The sequence below is a fragment of the Macaca thibetana genome, chromosome 11 (genome assembly GCF_024542745.1).
Source record: "Macaca thibetana thibetana isolate TM-01 chromosome 11, ASM2454274v1, whole genome shotgun sequence".
Lineage (NCBI taxonomy): Eukaryota > Metazoa > Chordata > Mammalia > Primates > Cercopithecidae > Macaca > Macaca thibetana.
The window spans coordinates 117,488,516-117,504,509 of record NC_065588.1 but is presented as its reverse complement, the minus strand read 5'-3'; the positions used below and the strand labels follow the sequence as shown (position 1 = coordinate 117,504,509).

General features: G+C 46.2%; 2 protein-coding genes across 3 annotated transcripts in view; both read right to left on the bottom strand.

Moving 5' to 3' along the window:
* The window catches only part of P2RX4 (purinergic receptor P2X 4), a 341,582-nt gene that overhangs the window by 58,570 nt on the left and 267,018 nt on the right, over positions 1 to 15,994 (bottom strand). The gene's annotated exons all lie outside the window — the stretch shown is intronic.
* The window catches only part of P2RX7 (purinergic receptor P2X 7), a 54,837-nt gene that overhangs the window by 10,041 nt on the left and 28,802 nt on the right, over positions 1 to 15,994 (bottom strand). For both annotated transcript variants that reach the window (XM_050747985.1, XM_050747984.1), the window contains 7 exons: positions 15,291 to 15,387; positions 12,441 to 12,521; positions 11,669 to 11,798; positions 10,241 to 10,377; positions 2,193 to 2,283; positions 455 to 520; positions 221 to 370 (listed from right to left, as the gene is read on the bottom strand). In XM_050747985.1, coding sequence (XP_050603942.1) covers positions 221 to 370; positions 455 to 520; positions 2,193 to 2,283; positions 10,241 to 10,377; positions 11,669 to 11,798; positions 12,441 to 12,521; positions 15,291 to 15,387 — 752 coding nt within the window. The remainder of the gene's footprint in view (positions 1 to 220; positions 371 to 454; positions 521 to 2,192; positions 2,284 to 10,240; positions 10,378 to 11,668; positions 11,799 to 12,440; positions 12,522 to 15,290; positions 15,388 to 15,994) is intronic.

The following is a 15,994-nucleotide window of genomic DNA, read 5'->3' as shown; positions in this document are numbered from 1 at the left end:
TGTAAAAAATTGCCTTCCCTCTATCTTGCCCCTCCATTTTTTGTTTCTATTCTTCTCTAAGACCCAAGAATTTATCTGAGAGTTGGTTGATCGGGGTAGAGCCCAGAGACGTATCCACTACAGGATGAAGCCTGTGATTTGGGCCTAACTTTCGTTCATTGCTCAGTGATTTCACGGAATCTCTCCGTGTCTTGGTGTCCTGTGAACACAGCGGCCTCACCGGCTTTGGCTCCACAATGGACTCGCACTTCTTCCTGTAGTAGTATTCGTTGACCACACAGGGCTGACAGCACTTGCACCAGGGATAAATATGGGAGCGACAGTAGTTACTGGAGTAAGTGTTGATGAGGAAGTCAATGAACATAGTGGCCTGTGGAAAACGCAGACAAGCGCCACGTTAGTAACTTCCTTCTCCAAACCATTTTCCTAATGCGCGGAAAAGAGAATCTCTTACCAGACCGAAGTAGGAGAGGGTTGAGCCGATGTACACAACCAGCTGGATAATGTCAAATTTTCCTCCCTAAAAACAGAGTGGGAGAGTTTACTCAGGTGAAATTCAGAGCAGCGCTCTTTTGCTTCAGCGTGCAATGCTTGGTTCTATCAGGGAGCGGAGCCTCCTACTGTGACTTGGATAGATGCATTCAAGTGCTGGCCGAGGCAGAGACTACGCAGACTGAAGCTGACTCTCAGGCATCCTGCTTCAGCCATGCAGGGTATGCTTAGACCCATAAAGGTTTACATGAACAAGCACTGGGGCCCACACATTAAGGAGAGACCCACCGAAGGGCTGTCATTTCTTCATACAAGGTGAGGATTTCAGACAAGCTTCTTCTCCAAAAGGTTTGACATTACTTCAGAAGCAGAGGGAAGGAATGTCTGGGTGGCCTCGTGGTTTTTTTTTTTTTTTTTTTTTGAGACAGAGTCTTGCACTATTGCCCTGGCTGGAGTGCAGTGGCATGATCTCAGCTCACTGCAAGCTCCACCTCCTGGGTTCAAGTGATTCTCCTGCCTCAGCCTCCCAAGTAGCTGGGATGACAGGCACCCACTACCACACCCACCTAATTTTTTGCATTTTTAGTAGAGACAGGGTTTCACCATGTTGGCCAGGCTGGTCTTGAACTCCTGACCTCGTGATCCACCTGCCTCAGCCTTCCAAAGAGCTTGGATTACAGGCGTGAGCCACTGTGCCCGGCCCAGCCTTGTGGTTTTTATTCCCGGTGGTCTTTGCATTCTTTCAGCTATATCTCATTGCTTCTCGTCCTGCTTATCACCATCTTACATAGATAACATGCTCTTGGATATCATGTCGTGGGATATGTTGATTTTTGCATACCTGGCATCTTCTCCTTCTGTCTTCAGAGGGCAACACTCCAATTTTCTTTTCAGTCCATGTAGTGTGTGTGTGTGTGTGTGTGTGTGTGTGTGTGTGGAAGGGGCTGGGGTGTTGGCCTCTCCGCTAGCCCCTGGGCTGAGTTAGGGTTGGTTCGAGACCAACCATTGGGAGTATGGCCTGACCCTGCTCACAGTGATTAGTTCGCGGTGGGCATGTCGTCCACAGTGGGCCAATCAGAGCCGATGACATTTGTCTGAGACCTTTGCTGAACCTTCTGGCAAAGAGGCATTTTCTTTTCACTGAGGTTGCTAAACCGGTCAGATCGAAGGTGCTGCTTGATACCTTCATAGAGAGATGGCTGGTCTGGGGATGATGCCAAGACCAGGAGGACGTATATAAGACACAGAGGGTGGCAAGTTCTTGATGATGATGATGTTGTTTTAACAACTGGATCCAACCATGCTTGTAGCTTAAAAATAACCCCTGGAATTTTTTCAGTTATGTGAACCCAAAAAAGCCCATTGAAAACATTTTTTTTTTCCCCTTAAGCCAATTTGAATTGGATTCTGTTACTTACAAATTATTTTACAGGAGATTTCTTTCTCCCTCTTGTTAAGTATCAGAGTATTTTTAAAGCCGAATGTTAGAACTGCTTTCCAGGCCCACTCCTGTACTCGTCAGATGACTCATTCAGGGACAGCACCCCGAGGACATCTTCTTCCTCTTTTATGCCATGTGCGAAATGCCCAGTGCTAGCTAATGGCTGTGACCAAAACCCTTTCCTCCATGGAGGCCCCACAGCAGTAATTAGGACACACTCATAGGATGCCGGTGCCCGGAGCTGGGAAAGGAGACTTACGGTGCCAAAAACCAGGATGTCAAAACGGATCCCAAAGACTTTTATCAGAGTCCGTTTCTCAACATTGTTTTCCTTGTAGTACTTGGCATATCTGTAGGAAGAAAAGGATCTGTATTTATAAGATCTCTTTGAAGGTGTTGGGCTTTTGGGGTTTTTTTTGAGACAGGGTCTCACTCTGTTGCCCAGGCTGGAGTGCAGCACCGGGATTACCGCTCACTGCAGCCTTGACTTCCTAGGCTCAGGAGATTCTCCCACCTCAGTCTCCCAGGCAGGTGGGACTACAGGCATGCACCACCATGCTCGGCTAATTTTTGTATTTTTTGTAGAGATGGGCTTTTGCCGTGTTGCCCAGGCTGGTCTCGAACTCCTGAGCTCAAGTGATTTGCCTGCCTCAGGTTCCCAAAGTGCTGGGGTTACAGGCATAAGCCACTGCATCTGGCAAAAAATGCTGGTATTTTATGGAAGGAAAAGCCAAAACAGTGGCCCATCTAGTCCTCCTGGTCTGTCCCCTGGCTCTGTGACAGGTGGCAGGGGAAGGAACACAATCCAAAGCGCTGGGTGACTCTCTCCAACCACCTGGAACCAAAAAGCATCCCCCTCCCCGTGTCACCGCCTGTACTTGCATCATCTCAGAGTGACAGAAAATCAGCTTGTCGCTTAAGATTAAAATGCACATCTTAAAACAATACAGGATTAACAACAAGCAGATAAATTAAAAAAAAAAAATAACTTCAAGCAATATGACTATTCCTTAAGGGGGAAGAAGAGGTTTGGCATCTAGAACAAAGTGGGAGTGGATGGTGGTAAATCTTAGATACTAATTACTGGACTGGGGACAGGCACACCTCAGCAAACTGTGTTTTCTTAGATTCTGTATATGTCTATTTGGCAATCATTAATCACAGGGCCAAACTAAAGGCTGAAGTTGTGTTTTTTGTTTTGTTTGTGTGTTTTGAGGTGGGGTCTTGTTCTGTCACCCAGGTTGGAGAGCACTGGCATGATCAGATGATCAGAGCTCATTGCAGCCTCCACCTCCTGGGCCCAAGTGATACTCCCACTTCAGCCTCCCAAGTGGCTGGGTGGGACTACAAGCGTGCACCACCACACGTGGCTAATTTTTATTTTTAAAATTTTCAACCGGGCAAGGTAGCTTACATCTATAATCCCAGCACTTTGGGAGGCCAAGGCGGGTGGATCACTTGAGGTCAGGAGTTCGAGACCAGCCTGGACATCATGGTGAAACTCCATCTCTACTAAAAATACAAAAATTAGCCAGGCATGGTGGCACATGCCTGTAATCCCAGCTACTCAGGATGCTGAGGCACAAGAATCACTTGAACCCAGGAGACGGAGGTTGCAGTGAGCCAGGATCGTACCACTGCACTTTAGCCTGCGTGACAGAACAAGACTGTTTCAAAAAAAAGAAAGAAAAAAGAAAAAAATATTTTTTCAAAAATGTTTTGTAGAGTCAGAATCTTATTCTTTCAACCAGGCTGGAGTGCAGTGTTGTGCTCATAGCTTGTTGCAGCCTTGAACTCCTGGCTTCAAGCCATCCTTTCATCTTGGCCTCCCAAGGCTGAAGTTGTTTACATCTCCCCTGCAATCCAGCTTTTGTGAGGGTGTGAAAATCATATTACAAACCCTTCAACCAATCCCTCAACCACTTCCTTTTCTAACTCTCCAGTATTTCTCCTTAGGGACAGGTAGGGTGAGGGCCAGACATTTAGAGACCATTCCTGTAACTCAGAACCCACTGGCATTATTCAAAGTAGTTTACCCTAAGCTGTTTCACCAGTCCTGCCTTGCCCTTCCATTGGGAAACACAATAAAGCTCTGGACCATTCTTTCCCCTTTATTCTGCCTCTTGACTGAATCTGGTACTTCCTCCTGTGGCCCTGTCTAGTGTGGCATGGCCTGGTGTGGCCTGGCATAGTGTGGTGTGGCCCTATCTCTTGGGAATAGTATGAATAAATTCTTCTTGGCCAGGTGCAATGGCTCACGTCTGTAATCCCAGCATTTTGGGAGGCCAAGGTAGGCAGATCACCTCAGGTCAGGACTTTGAGACCAGCCTGGCCAACATGGTGAAACCCTGTCTCTACTAAAAATACAAAAATTAGCTGGGTGTGGTGGCAGATGTCTGTAATCCCAGCTACTCGGGAAGCTGAGGCAGGAGTATCACTTGAACCCAGGAGGCAGAGGTTGCAGTGAGCCAAGATCCCGCCACTGCACTCCGGCCTGGGTGACAGAGTGAGACCCCATCTCAAAAAAAAAAAAAAAAAAAAAAAAAAAAATTATTCTTTCGGTGGCATTGACCTTTCTCTGTCATCACCCAGTGCTAACTTTAAAAATTAAGCCCCAGGCACAACTCATCAGTCACCCGTAATACGCAACCCTCCCCAGTGCTGCAGTCAGGAAAAGTGGTGTGTTTTGTTTTTCAAGAATAATTAAGGAGGCTTAAAATGAATGCTTCATAAAACTTTTAAATCTGCCCCTTCTTCTCACCACATTTTGATGATTGCTTTTAGATAAGGTTACATATAGATATATGTTTTTTCTGAGTTATTAATTCACCATCTAGTTACAAGATGAGGGGAGAGAAGAAAGCAGATGGCAGATGTTCTGCCAAAAAATAGTAAGAAACATCTGAAACTGTTTTTAAAAAACCTCTCAAAACCTGACATTGAAATCGATCAGATGTTCTCAGGCACTTTAGTGCCTCTTTCTGACTAGAGGGAATTAATTTCTTTGCATGTGACTATTTCAAGAGAGCTTTTTCTCCTGATGCTATATTGAGTGATTTATCTTTGTTGTTGTTCTTGTTGTTGTTTGTTTTTGTTTATTGAGACAGGATCTGGCTCTGTCACCCAGGCTGGAGTGCAGTGGCTCGAACACAGCTCACTGCAGCCTCCACCTCTGGGGTTCAAGTCATCCTCCCACCTCAGCCTCCAGGCAGCTGGGACTACAGGTGCAAACCATTACACCCAACTAATTTTAAAAAATTGTTATAGAGATGAGGGTCTCACTGTGTTGCCCAGGCTGGCTTGAACTCCTGAGCTCAAGTGATGCACCCACCTCAGCCTCCCAAAGTGTTAGGATTATAGGTCTGAGCCAATGTGCCCAGCCAGTGATTTGTTTTTTAATACACAAGCAAGCATGCGTCGCCACTGCCTGCCCTGGGCTTGGCATTATCTCCCTATGTGAGTTGGTTTGCCTGGGAAGGTTAACATTGTGTAGTAAGCGTGTGAATTTCTGCTTCCAGTGTCTTGTTATGGTGGCTGTTAAACTGAAGGCAAGAATCACTTAAGGTGACGGCCGTGCGTGGTGGCTCACGCCTGTAATCCCGGCACTTGGGGAGGCCGAGGCAGGTGATCACAAGGTCAGCAGATCGAGACCATCCTGGCTAACATGGTGAAACCCCGTCTCTACTAAAAATACAAAAAATTAGCCAGGCGTGGTGGTAGGCACCTGTAGTCCCAGCTACTGGGGAGCCTGAGGCAGGAGAATGACGTGAACCTGGGAGGCGGAGCTTGCAGTGAGCCAAGATCGCGCCACTACACTCCAGTCTGGGTGACAGAGCAAGACTCTGTCTCAAAAAAAAAAAAAAAAAAAATAGGATCACTTGGGGTGAGTGTGTTCAAAGGCAGACTCCTAAGCCCCTCCCCCAAAGAGAGGTTGCAGAAGCTCTGAGATGTTTCTAGGAGTCTGTATTTCCAGTAAAGGTACCAAGTAATTATTCTGATGCAGGTAGTCAGTGGGCAATGCCCTGAGAAACATCGGGCCTTGAAGAAGAATGTTTTTTGCACACTGGAATGGGTTGAGCCCCCTAAAGAATGATATGTTCAAGTATCTAATCCCTAGTGGCTGTGATATGACCTTATATAGAAATACAGTGTTTGCAGATAGATATAATTAAGTTAAACATCTCAAGATGAGATTATCCTGGATTTAGGGTAAGCCCGAAATCCAATGACTAGTATCTTTATAAGATAAAGGAGAGATCAAATTGCTTGAGCCCAAGAGGCAGAGGTTGCTGTGAGCCGAAATTATGCCATTGCACTTCAGTCTAGGAGACTGGAGTGAAACCCTGTCTCAAAAAACAAAAAACAAAAAAAAGAGAGAGAGATTAAAGACATAGAGACACAGGGGAGAAGGCCCTGTGAGGATGGAGGCAGAGATTTGAGTGACGCCGCCATAAAGTTATGAAAGGCCTGGAGCCACCAGACGCTGGAAGAGGCAAGAAAGGACCCTCCCGTAGAGCATCAGAGCAAGTGTGGCCCTGCTGACATCTTGATTCCAAACTTCTGGCTTCCAGAACTAGAAGAGGATTAATTTCTGTTGTTTGAAGCGGCCACATTTGTGGCAATTGGTCATAGCAGCCACAGGAAATTAACACAGACACGTACTCCTGCTGGGCCTGAGAAGCGCGTCGTGCGTTCTATGTGGCCTGATCCACTTCACACAGGTCGTGCATGAGCGGAATCACCTCTTCACTGAGTAAGGACATTTCACCATGGATCGTTTTGTAAGGGACAAAATTCTGTAATGTGATCAACTTCTTCAGCTTCCTATGTTTTAGAAAGTTATATTTTCTGAAATACCTCCTATAACCTATAATTTCCTTCTCTTGTGTGTCTGCTGGAAAATAACTTGTCCACTTACTCAACAGACCTCAACAATTAATTTGTTAATTTATTTATTTAAGTTTTTTTTTTTTTGAGACAGAGTCTCGCTCTGTCGCCCAGGCTGGAGTGAAGTGGCATGACCCCGGCTCACTGCAACCTCCACCTTCCAGGTTCAAGCAGTTCTCCCTGCCTCAGCCTCCCAAGTAGCTGTATTATAGGCACCTGTCACCATGTCCAGCTAATTTTTGTATTTTTAGGAGAGACAGGGTTTCGCCATGTTGGCCAGGCTGGTCTCAAACTCCTGACCTCAGGTAATCCTCCAGCTTCGGCCTCCCAAAGTGTTGGGATTACAGGCATAAGCCACCGCTCCCGGCCCTCAACAATTTATTTTTGGCCAAAGGTTTCTTCTGGTGCTCATTCCAGACAAGAAATGCTCTACCACTTTGTTCTAAAAGAATATTAACATCGTAACTGGCTCAGGCCTTCAGAGGGCTCAGATCTCTCCAGGAGCAGATGTTCTTGGGCTCAACTCAGCCACTGGAAGGACATTTGCTGACACCTGATTGTTCACTGCCCCGCGTGCTTCTGCTGACAGCTAAAAAAATACCCTGGAACGGCAGTCAGGGGACCACTCATCCTGTCCTCTCTTCTTAATAATGGCCATGGGCCTATTCAGCAGAGCAGCAGGGGATGCTCAAAAAGTTATCTCAACTGGGAGCTGGTTTCAGTGCCCTGGATGAAATTCCATTGACCCAAAGGAAGCAAAAAGCATCAGCCCACCTTTATGTCAAGGGTTTCAAACTCAAATGCCTACAGGGGCCAGGCAGATGACAGAAATGAGGATGCGGGCCAGGTATAAGCACTAAGGAGTGGCAGTGACAGTAATGAACCAGAAAGCCCAGACTCTTTCTAAGTAGGACCACTGATATCAGCTCCAGCCCACAGCCACCATGTAAGATATGGACCTTGGGGTGTCAAATAGTTTAATTTTTTTAATCAAATAGTTTAATTTTTCAAGAAAAGCAGGAAGTCCAAGGTTTTACATAGAATGTTTCAAGTTTTATTTTTTATTTATTTATTTATTTTTGAGACAGGGTCTCACTGTGTCACCCAGGCCGGAGTGCAGTGCAGTAGCACAGCCACGGCTCACTGCAGCCTCAACCTCCCAGGTACAAACAATCCTCCTGCCTCAGCCTCCTGAGCAGCTGGGACCAGAGGTGCATGTGCCCACACCTGGCTGATGTTTTAAAAATTATTATTTGTAGAGATGGGGTCTCCCTATGTTGCCCAGGCTAGCCTCAAACTCCTGGGTTTAAGTGATCCTCCCACCTTGGCCTCCCAAAGTGCTGGGATTACAGGCATGAGCCACTGCACCTGGCCTGTCTCAAGTTTTAAAATATCATGCAGGCCAAAAAACAAAACAAAACAAAATAGAAACAGAAACACATTTAAGGGGCTGCCTGCCAGTTTATGAGGCTGCTTTGAGTAATATATAAGGAATACCTCCATAACACACAGCACATGCAGAACTTTGCATAAGATCTTTTCTACTGAAGACAGTATTTCAAAGCCCATGAGGAGAACTCCCACCCAAGTTACTTTGGATAATAGATCGGTATGAAAGGAATGATACAATAGAATGGACAGAAGTAGTAGGATCCTTAAGGTAAGAATGGGACTCACTGGAACAATAATAGATGACTTTGAAAAAGAACCAAATAAAAATCCTAGAAATGAAAAGTATAGACCAGGTGCAGTGGCTCACACCTGCAATCCTAACACTTTAGGAGGCCGAGGCAGGTGGATTGCTTGAGCTAGGAGTTTGAGACCAGCCTGGGCAATATAATGAGACTCCGTCTCTACAAAAAAATTTTAAAAATTAGCTGGGCATGGTGGCGTGCACCTGTAGTCCTAGCTACTCAGGAGGCTGAGGTGGGAGGATCGCTTGAGCCTGGGAGGCAGAGGTTGCAGTGAGCTATAATCGCACCAAGTCCACTCCAACCTGGGTGACAGAGTGAGACTCTGTCTCAGAAACAAAACAAAACAAAACATTATAACCATAGATATTTTTAAAAATCTGAAAGCATATGATAAAATGTTTACAACGTTTGATTTAATAAGTCTAGAAATTTATCCTAAGGAAGTAACCTGGAATTCAAACAAAAGTTTATGTGCAAAGATGCACACTGTGGTTATCTGTAATAGAAAAACTGGAAGCAACTCAAATAGTCAATCATGGAGGCATGGGTGAGAAAATCATGAGATGGGAAGGAAGGGATGGAGTGTGAGTGTGGGGTCAGAGTGACGAGGGTTAGAATTATGCAGCATGTATTATCAGCTGTAGGTCTTGGGCAAATCTTCTTCCAGAAACAATAATATCTTTCTTCCAGGGTTGTTGGGAGATTTTAGGGATGGTGACAGGGAGTGCTTGGTATATGGAAAACCCTCCTTGGGCCAGGCACAGTGGCTCATGCCTGTAATCCTAGCACTTTGGGAAGCCGAGGTGGGCAGATGACTTGAGGTCAAGAGTTCGAGACCAGACTGGCCAACATAGTGAAACCCCGCCTCTACTGAATATACAAAAATTAGCTGGGTGTGGTGGCACATGCCTGTGGTCCCAGATAGTTGGGAGGCGGGAGGATCGCTTGAACCCAGGAGGCAGAGGTTGCAGTAAGCTGAGATCGTGCTACTGCACTCCAGCCTGGGCAAACAGTGTGACTCCATCTAAAAAAACAAACAACAAAAACAAAAAACAAAAAAAGAAAAGAAAACACTCCCTGAATTGTAGCAGTTGTTATTTTGTTATTTGTTCACCTACAAAATGGAATGTTATGATCATTAATGTGATGGTTACAAAGAATTTTGAGTGACTGGGGTTTGAAAAACCCCACAGAATACCACTATACATACATATATATATATATGTATGCATGCTATGATTTCATAGGAGCTGTATGAAATAATTGGTGCAGATGAGGAAAATTCCCCTGAGGGTTATCATTGATTATTTCAGGGTAGGGGAATTATGGGTGATTTTGATCCCCCTCTATGCTTTTCTGTTTCCCAGTAGTTTGTTTTATAAAGAGTGTGCATCCGCCTGTAATCTCAGCTACTTGGAAGGCTGATGCAGGAGAGTCGCTTGAACCTGGGAGGTGGAAGTTTGCAGTGACCGAGATGGCGCCATTGCACTCCAGCCTGGGTGACAGAGCAAGACTCCATTTCAAAAAAATAACTAAATAAAAAATAAACAGTGTGCATCTCTTTGAGAATTTTAAAAAATTATGGAAAAAATTCAGTTATCACCTAGTTCTTAAAGAAAGTCTTTTTTCATTCATCTTGTTGCCTTGGAAACCAAAATTAGTCTCACCAATTGCTGGGAATGAGATTTAGCCACTGGGTGAGTTTGACCTGGGGCCTTGGAGTTACCTGAAGTTGTAGCCAGGGTACAAGGACACGTTGGTGGTCTTGTCATCAAGGCGACGGAAACTGTATTTGGGACGGCAGTGATGGAACCAACGGTCTAGGTTGCAGTCCCAGTAGATCTCAATGCCCATTATTCCGCCCTGAAGGATCAACAAGAGACAGTCTCTGTGGCTGCTGGGTGTGAGTTATGCAACCGCCAGACATCTCCCTGCATAGCCATGATTGCTTGAGATTTTTAGAGGAAAAATGCTGATTGAAGAACCATGTGTACAACCCCATCTAACTCGCACAAGTGTTATTGTGGCGGCCACAAACGCATCTCCTCACTCTCCCTACCCCCGTCTGGGACACACCACTGTTAAACTCAGTGTCCTAAAATACAAATTTCAACAGACCACTCCTGTACTCAGACACCTTTAATGCCCCCCACACCCCCATTAAAGATCAAGTCCAAACTTATTAGACTGGAATTCAGGGCACTCTATCAAATTTATTTTCTGCTTTACCTCCTAGTACTCCCCTAGGGAAAGCTCTTTGCAGATGTGATTACATGAAGGATTTTTTTTTTTTTTTTTGAGATGGAGTCTCGCTTTAGTCACCCAAGCTGGAGGGCAAGGGCATGATCTCAGCTCACTGCAACCTCCGCCTCCCAGGTTCAAGCAATTCTACTGTCTCAACCTCCCGAGTAGCTGGGATTACAGGCACCCATCACCATGCCTGGCTATTTTTTTTTTGTATCTTTAGTACAGATGGGGTTTCACCATGTTGGCCAGGCTGGTGTTGAACTCCTGACCTCAGGTGATCTGCCCACCTCAGCCTCCCAAAGTGCTGGGATTACAGGCATGAGCCACCGCGGCCATCCTAAATGAAGGATTTTGAGATGGGAGATTATCCTGGATTTTCCAGCTGGTCCTTAAATGCCCCCTCTTGTAAATGCCCCCTCTCTTTATAAGACAGAGGCAGAGAGAGATTGGACACAGAAGGGAGTGAAAGTGGCCACTGAGGCAAGATTCCATGCCGCTGGCTTTGAAGAAATGCAAGGAATGCAGCTCCAGAAGGTGGAAAAGCCGAGGAACTGGATTCTCCCCTAAAGCCCCGGAGGGAGCACGGCCCTGGCTCAGGGAAAATCGTCTCCAACTTCTGATCTCTGGCAACATAAGCAAATATGTGTTGTTTTAAGCTGGTAAGCTTTGCTAACTTGTTATGGCAGCCATAGGAAAGGAATACACCAAGTAGCTCTCACTCATAAGATTGTTTTGGGATTTGATGAGGTAGTGTAGGTAAAGCCCTTAGCACAGAGGGCGAATTTACTAAATGCTCAGTAAATGTGAGCCACATTATGAAGACCCAGTGGCCTGGCCTCTTGGCCGTTTGACATCCTCCATCCCCAGACACATAGCCCTACATCCCAGTGTACAAAGCACCACCAACCTGAATTGCCACATCTGAAAAATTATCGCCTGTTTCTCGGAAGATGTCTCCTAGTCGGAAAATGGGACACTGTGGATTCTGAGTCTTGTGGAAGGTACAAGTGATGTTTAAACCAGGCAAGATGTTTCTCCTGTGCATAATTAAAAGCAAACAAACAAACATCTCGAGTGAAAACAGATCTGTCTCTTTCCCAGGAGTGAGCCAGTGTGGTGGAGAGGTTCCATGAAAGCCCCAAACGATCCCTGCCTCCTGGGACCCCTGGGCAGTGGCCTCTCACATTGGACCAGGGTTGATCTGTGTCACCAATGGCATATGGCAGAAGTGTCGCTCCCAAAGACTGTGGCTTCCATCTTGGTTATACTCCTGGTTCCTTCTTGGTTAGACTCTTGGTTACATCTCGGTTATACTCTCGGTTGCTTGCTCTATCTCTCTTGGGTCACTTGCTCTGGGAGAAGCCAGCCACCGTATACCAAGGATACTCAAGTGGTCCTAGGGCGAGGAACTGAGCCCTCCCACCAGCAACTGTGTGAGAGCTTGGAAAAGGGTTCTCCAGCTCCAGTCAAGCCTAGAAATGACTGTAGCCCTGGTTGACAGCTTGGCTACAACCTGACAGACCTTGAGCGAGAACCACACAGCAAAGTCATTCCCAGATTCCTAACCCACAGAAACCATGGGAGACAATAGGCATTTCTTGTTTCAGGCTTCTGAGGTTTGGGATAATTTATTACGCAGCAGTAGATAACTAAGACAGCGAGGCAGCCTGGGCACTTACGTGGTGTAGTTGTGGCCGGGGAAGTCGATATTGTTTTTGATGAGCACAGTGAAGTTTTCCGCACTGTTCAAGAGAGCAGGCCTGGGAGAGAGACATGCAAAATGGCCATTAGTGACGGTGGGGACCGAGGGAGCCTATGGGCCAGTGGGACCAGAGGTTTCTGGTTTCTTGGTTGGTCTTTGGGATGCGTGAAGAGAAATGGATACAGCGAACCTAGTGGGCAAAGCATTCTGAAACTCTCCACAAAGCCCCTCCAGCTCCTCCAAGAAGAAGTTCTCCCTTCTTGAGATCTGATACGGTTTTTCTCTGTGTCCCCACCCAAATCTCATCTCGAATTGTAATCCCCATGTGCCGGAGGAGGGGCCTGGTGGGAGGTGACTGAATCATGGGGCCGGACTTCCCCCTTGCTGTTCTCCTGATAGTGAGTGGGCTCTCCCGAGATCTGATCTGAAGTGCGCGGCACATCCCCCGCAGCCCCCCTCCTGCTCCATCATGGTAAGATGTGTTTGCTTCCCTTTCGCCTTCTGCCATGATTGTGAGTCTCCTGAGGCTTCCTGTTAAGCCTGTGGAACTGTGAGTCAATTAAACCTCTTTTTTTCATAAAGTATTTGGTCTCTTACCGAAAAAAAAAAGGTAGGTCTTTTTTTTTTTTTTTTTTTTTTTTTTTTTTTGAGATGGAGTCTCACTCTGTCACCCAGGCTGGAGTGCAGTGGCACATCTTGGGTCACTGCAACCTCCACCTCCTGGGTTCAAGTGATTCTCCTGCCTCAGCCTCCCGAGTAGCCGGGATTACAGGTGTGTGCCACCACACCTGGCTAATTTCTGTATTTTTTAGTAGAGACAGGGTTTCACCATGTTGGCCAGGCTGGTATCAAACTCCTGACCTCAAGTGATCTGCCTGCCTTAACCTCCCAAAGTGCTGGGATTACAGGTGTGAGCCACCGCACCTGGCTAGGTAGTTCTTTGTGTGAGAATGGACTAATACAAGACCCAATGGCATTTACTGTGGCACCTGTCACACTGACATAATTACACATTCAGGTATGTACAGTGGTTGGGACTTGCTCCATATCTGGGACTTGTATTTTACCTAAACCTTAGCAAAGTCTCTTATGCATAGTCACGTATGAGATAAATATCTAACATCTACTACATGGTGATGGATGTGTTGAATGAATGATTAAATGAACCATCTTAGCTAATTCATATAATATATGAGAAACTGAAGTTCAGGGAGTTGCTTGCCCAGGTCACATCAAAATCCAGCCCAGCGGCAGGCACACTGGAGATGCAGTTTATTTAATGAGTGAGTTGATGGCGGAGCTGGAACTGAAACCACAGTCAGTCAAGGGCCACTTGTCTTGAACCAAGGACTACCTGAGTGGAGGCTGCTGTATCTCCCAGAACTGGGTGATTCCTTCTGTGACAAAGAAATGCCCCTGACCTAGAAATGAACCTGAGTGGAGCTACTGGCGATTGAGAACCATAAGGGGTGATGCTGCTGAGCGCACCCCCTGTCCCGGCATTGGGAAACCTTCGCCTGAGCCTTCTATGAGCCAGCTTGGGGCAGTTTTCTCTTTGCTCCGCGATGCTGCGGGAATGATCCTGAATCATGTTGGTCTAGAACTGCGCTGTCCAATATGGTAGCCACTAGACATGTGTGGCAATTTAAATTTAAATTAAATGAAAAACTCAGGCTGGGAGCAATGGCTCACACCTGTAATCCCAAAACTTTGGGAGGCCAAGGCAGGAGGAGGATCGCTTGAGCCCAGGAGTTCAAAACCAGCCTGGGCAACATAGCAAGACTCTATCTATCTATTATCTATCTATCTATCATCTATCATCTATCTATCTTTCAAAAATTCAGTAGTCACACTTCATGTACTCAATAGCCACATGTACCTAGCAGCTGCCCTATTGGACAGCACAGATATAGAACATTTCCATCACTGCATAAAGTTCTATTGGACAGTGCTATTCTAGAACCACCACACTTTCAGGGGCAGATTTTGTGTGTGTGTGTGTGTGTGTGTGTGTGTGTGTGTATGTGTAAGCCAGGTTTGGGGCTTACCTTACAATAACTGTACAAGTATCATCTCATTTAGTCCTTACAACAGCCCTATGAGGTTGGTGAAATTATTATTTTGCTTTTACAGGTGAGGACACTGAAACTCAGAGAGGTTAAGCCACTTGCCCAAGGACACACAGCAAAAAGTGTTAGAGCTAGGAATTGAATCCAGGTCTTTCTTTCTGTGCTGAAATACATCAGCCCTTGTGGCTTCTGAGATTTAACATCATGATTTTGTGTATTGAAGCGAAGCATCAATACAAGGGACCACCAAATCTGTATGTCATTGTGAGCATTTAATTTGAGAAAACTTCCTTTACCTCCCCTCTTTTACCCTCCCTCTTCTCCTTTTTCCTCTCCTTCCTCTTCTCTTTCCTTGCTTCATCCTTCCCTTCCATCTCACTCCTTCCTTCCTATCCTTAATCACTCAGTATGGACACTGACAAGTCAGAAGGGACCCTGCTGTGGCACTAGAGGAGGGGGTCTGGGGGTACCCTGGAAGATCTGGGGGAGGGAAGGGGGCCAGGGACACCCAAGGATGCTCAGGGTAGTAGCTATTTACCAGTTGGTACAGAATTGTTACAATAGTTTACCAACCACCAGGGCCCTCCCAGAGACACTAGTTTGTGCCAAGCAGTGCATCCAGAGCGCAGGGGTCCCCAAGCCAGTAGGACCCAGGACTTTGCAGGGCTGTGCTGAGAGGGGAAGGCCCAAGCAGCCTCGGCAAGGCCTCATCTGGTCGCTGCTGAGGGCCACTGTGTCTGTCTCCCCATGCGACTCACCGGGGGGCCTCTCCCACTGCCTCGATGGGGCACCAGGCAGAGACTTCACAGGTCTTCCGGTTCCCTTCATACACTACACACCTTCCGGTCTGAATTCCTATAGGGGCCAAAGCATCATAGAACCACAGATGTGAAAGAACTGTGGAGAGAAAGTTCTCCAGGAGGGACATCATTAACTCAACCCAGGCAAAAGACTAGGCTTTGACCAGGCTTTCCAACCCACGCAGCTTCAGCTTCCATCAAGCCCGTCCTAACCACAATGAACACAAGGCAAGGCAAACGAGCGAAACATAATAGAGATCAGACAGAACACAGGAAGACTGTGGATTCTGCTGGCTCTTTTGTTTCTTTACAAGAAAAGGTGCCTATGAGGGGAGCGGAACAGGTGTATGCTCTCACTTAGTATAAATGGACTAGAACATGGCCTCTCCAAAGGGCACAAGTCCCTCAAGGGGTACACAGTCTGTCCAGGATGCGCCAAGCCATGAAATAAGCATGGCGCATCTTCCTGGAGTGTCAGGATGATTAACCAGCTTCCAAGGGAGAATTAATTAAATAGTGAGCAATGTTAAAATAATCTTTATACCAACTCAAATACACATATAGTATGGAGTAGAATGCAGTAATGGCCATATGCCTTTTTGTGTGCATTTGCATCATAACCACGGAATTTTTTTTTTTTTTTGCAGTATTTTAAAAATTGC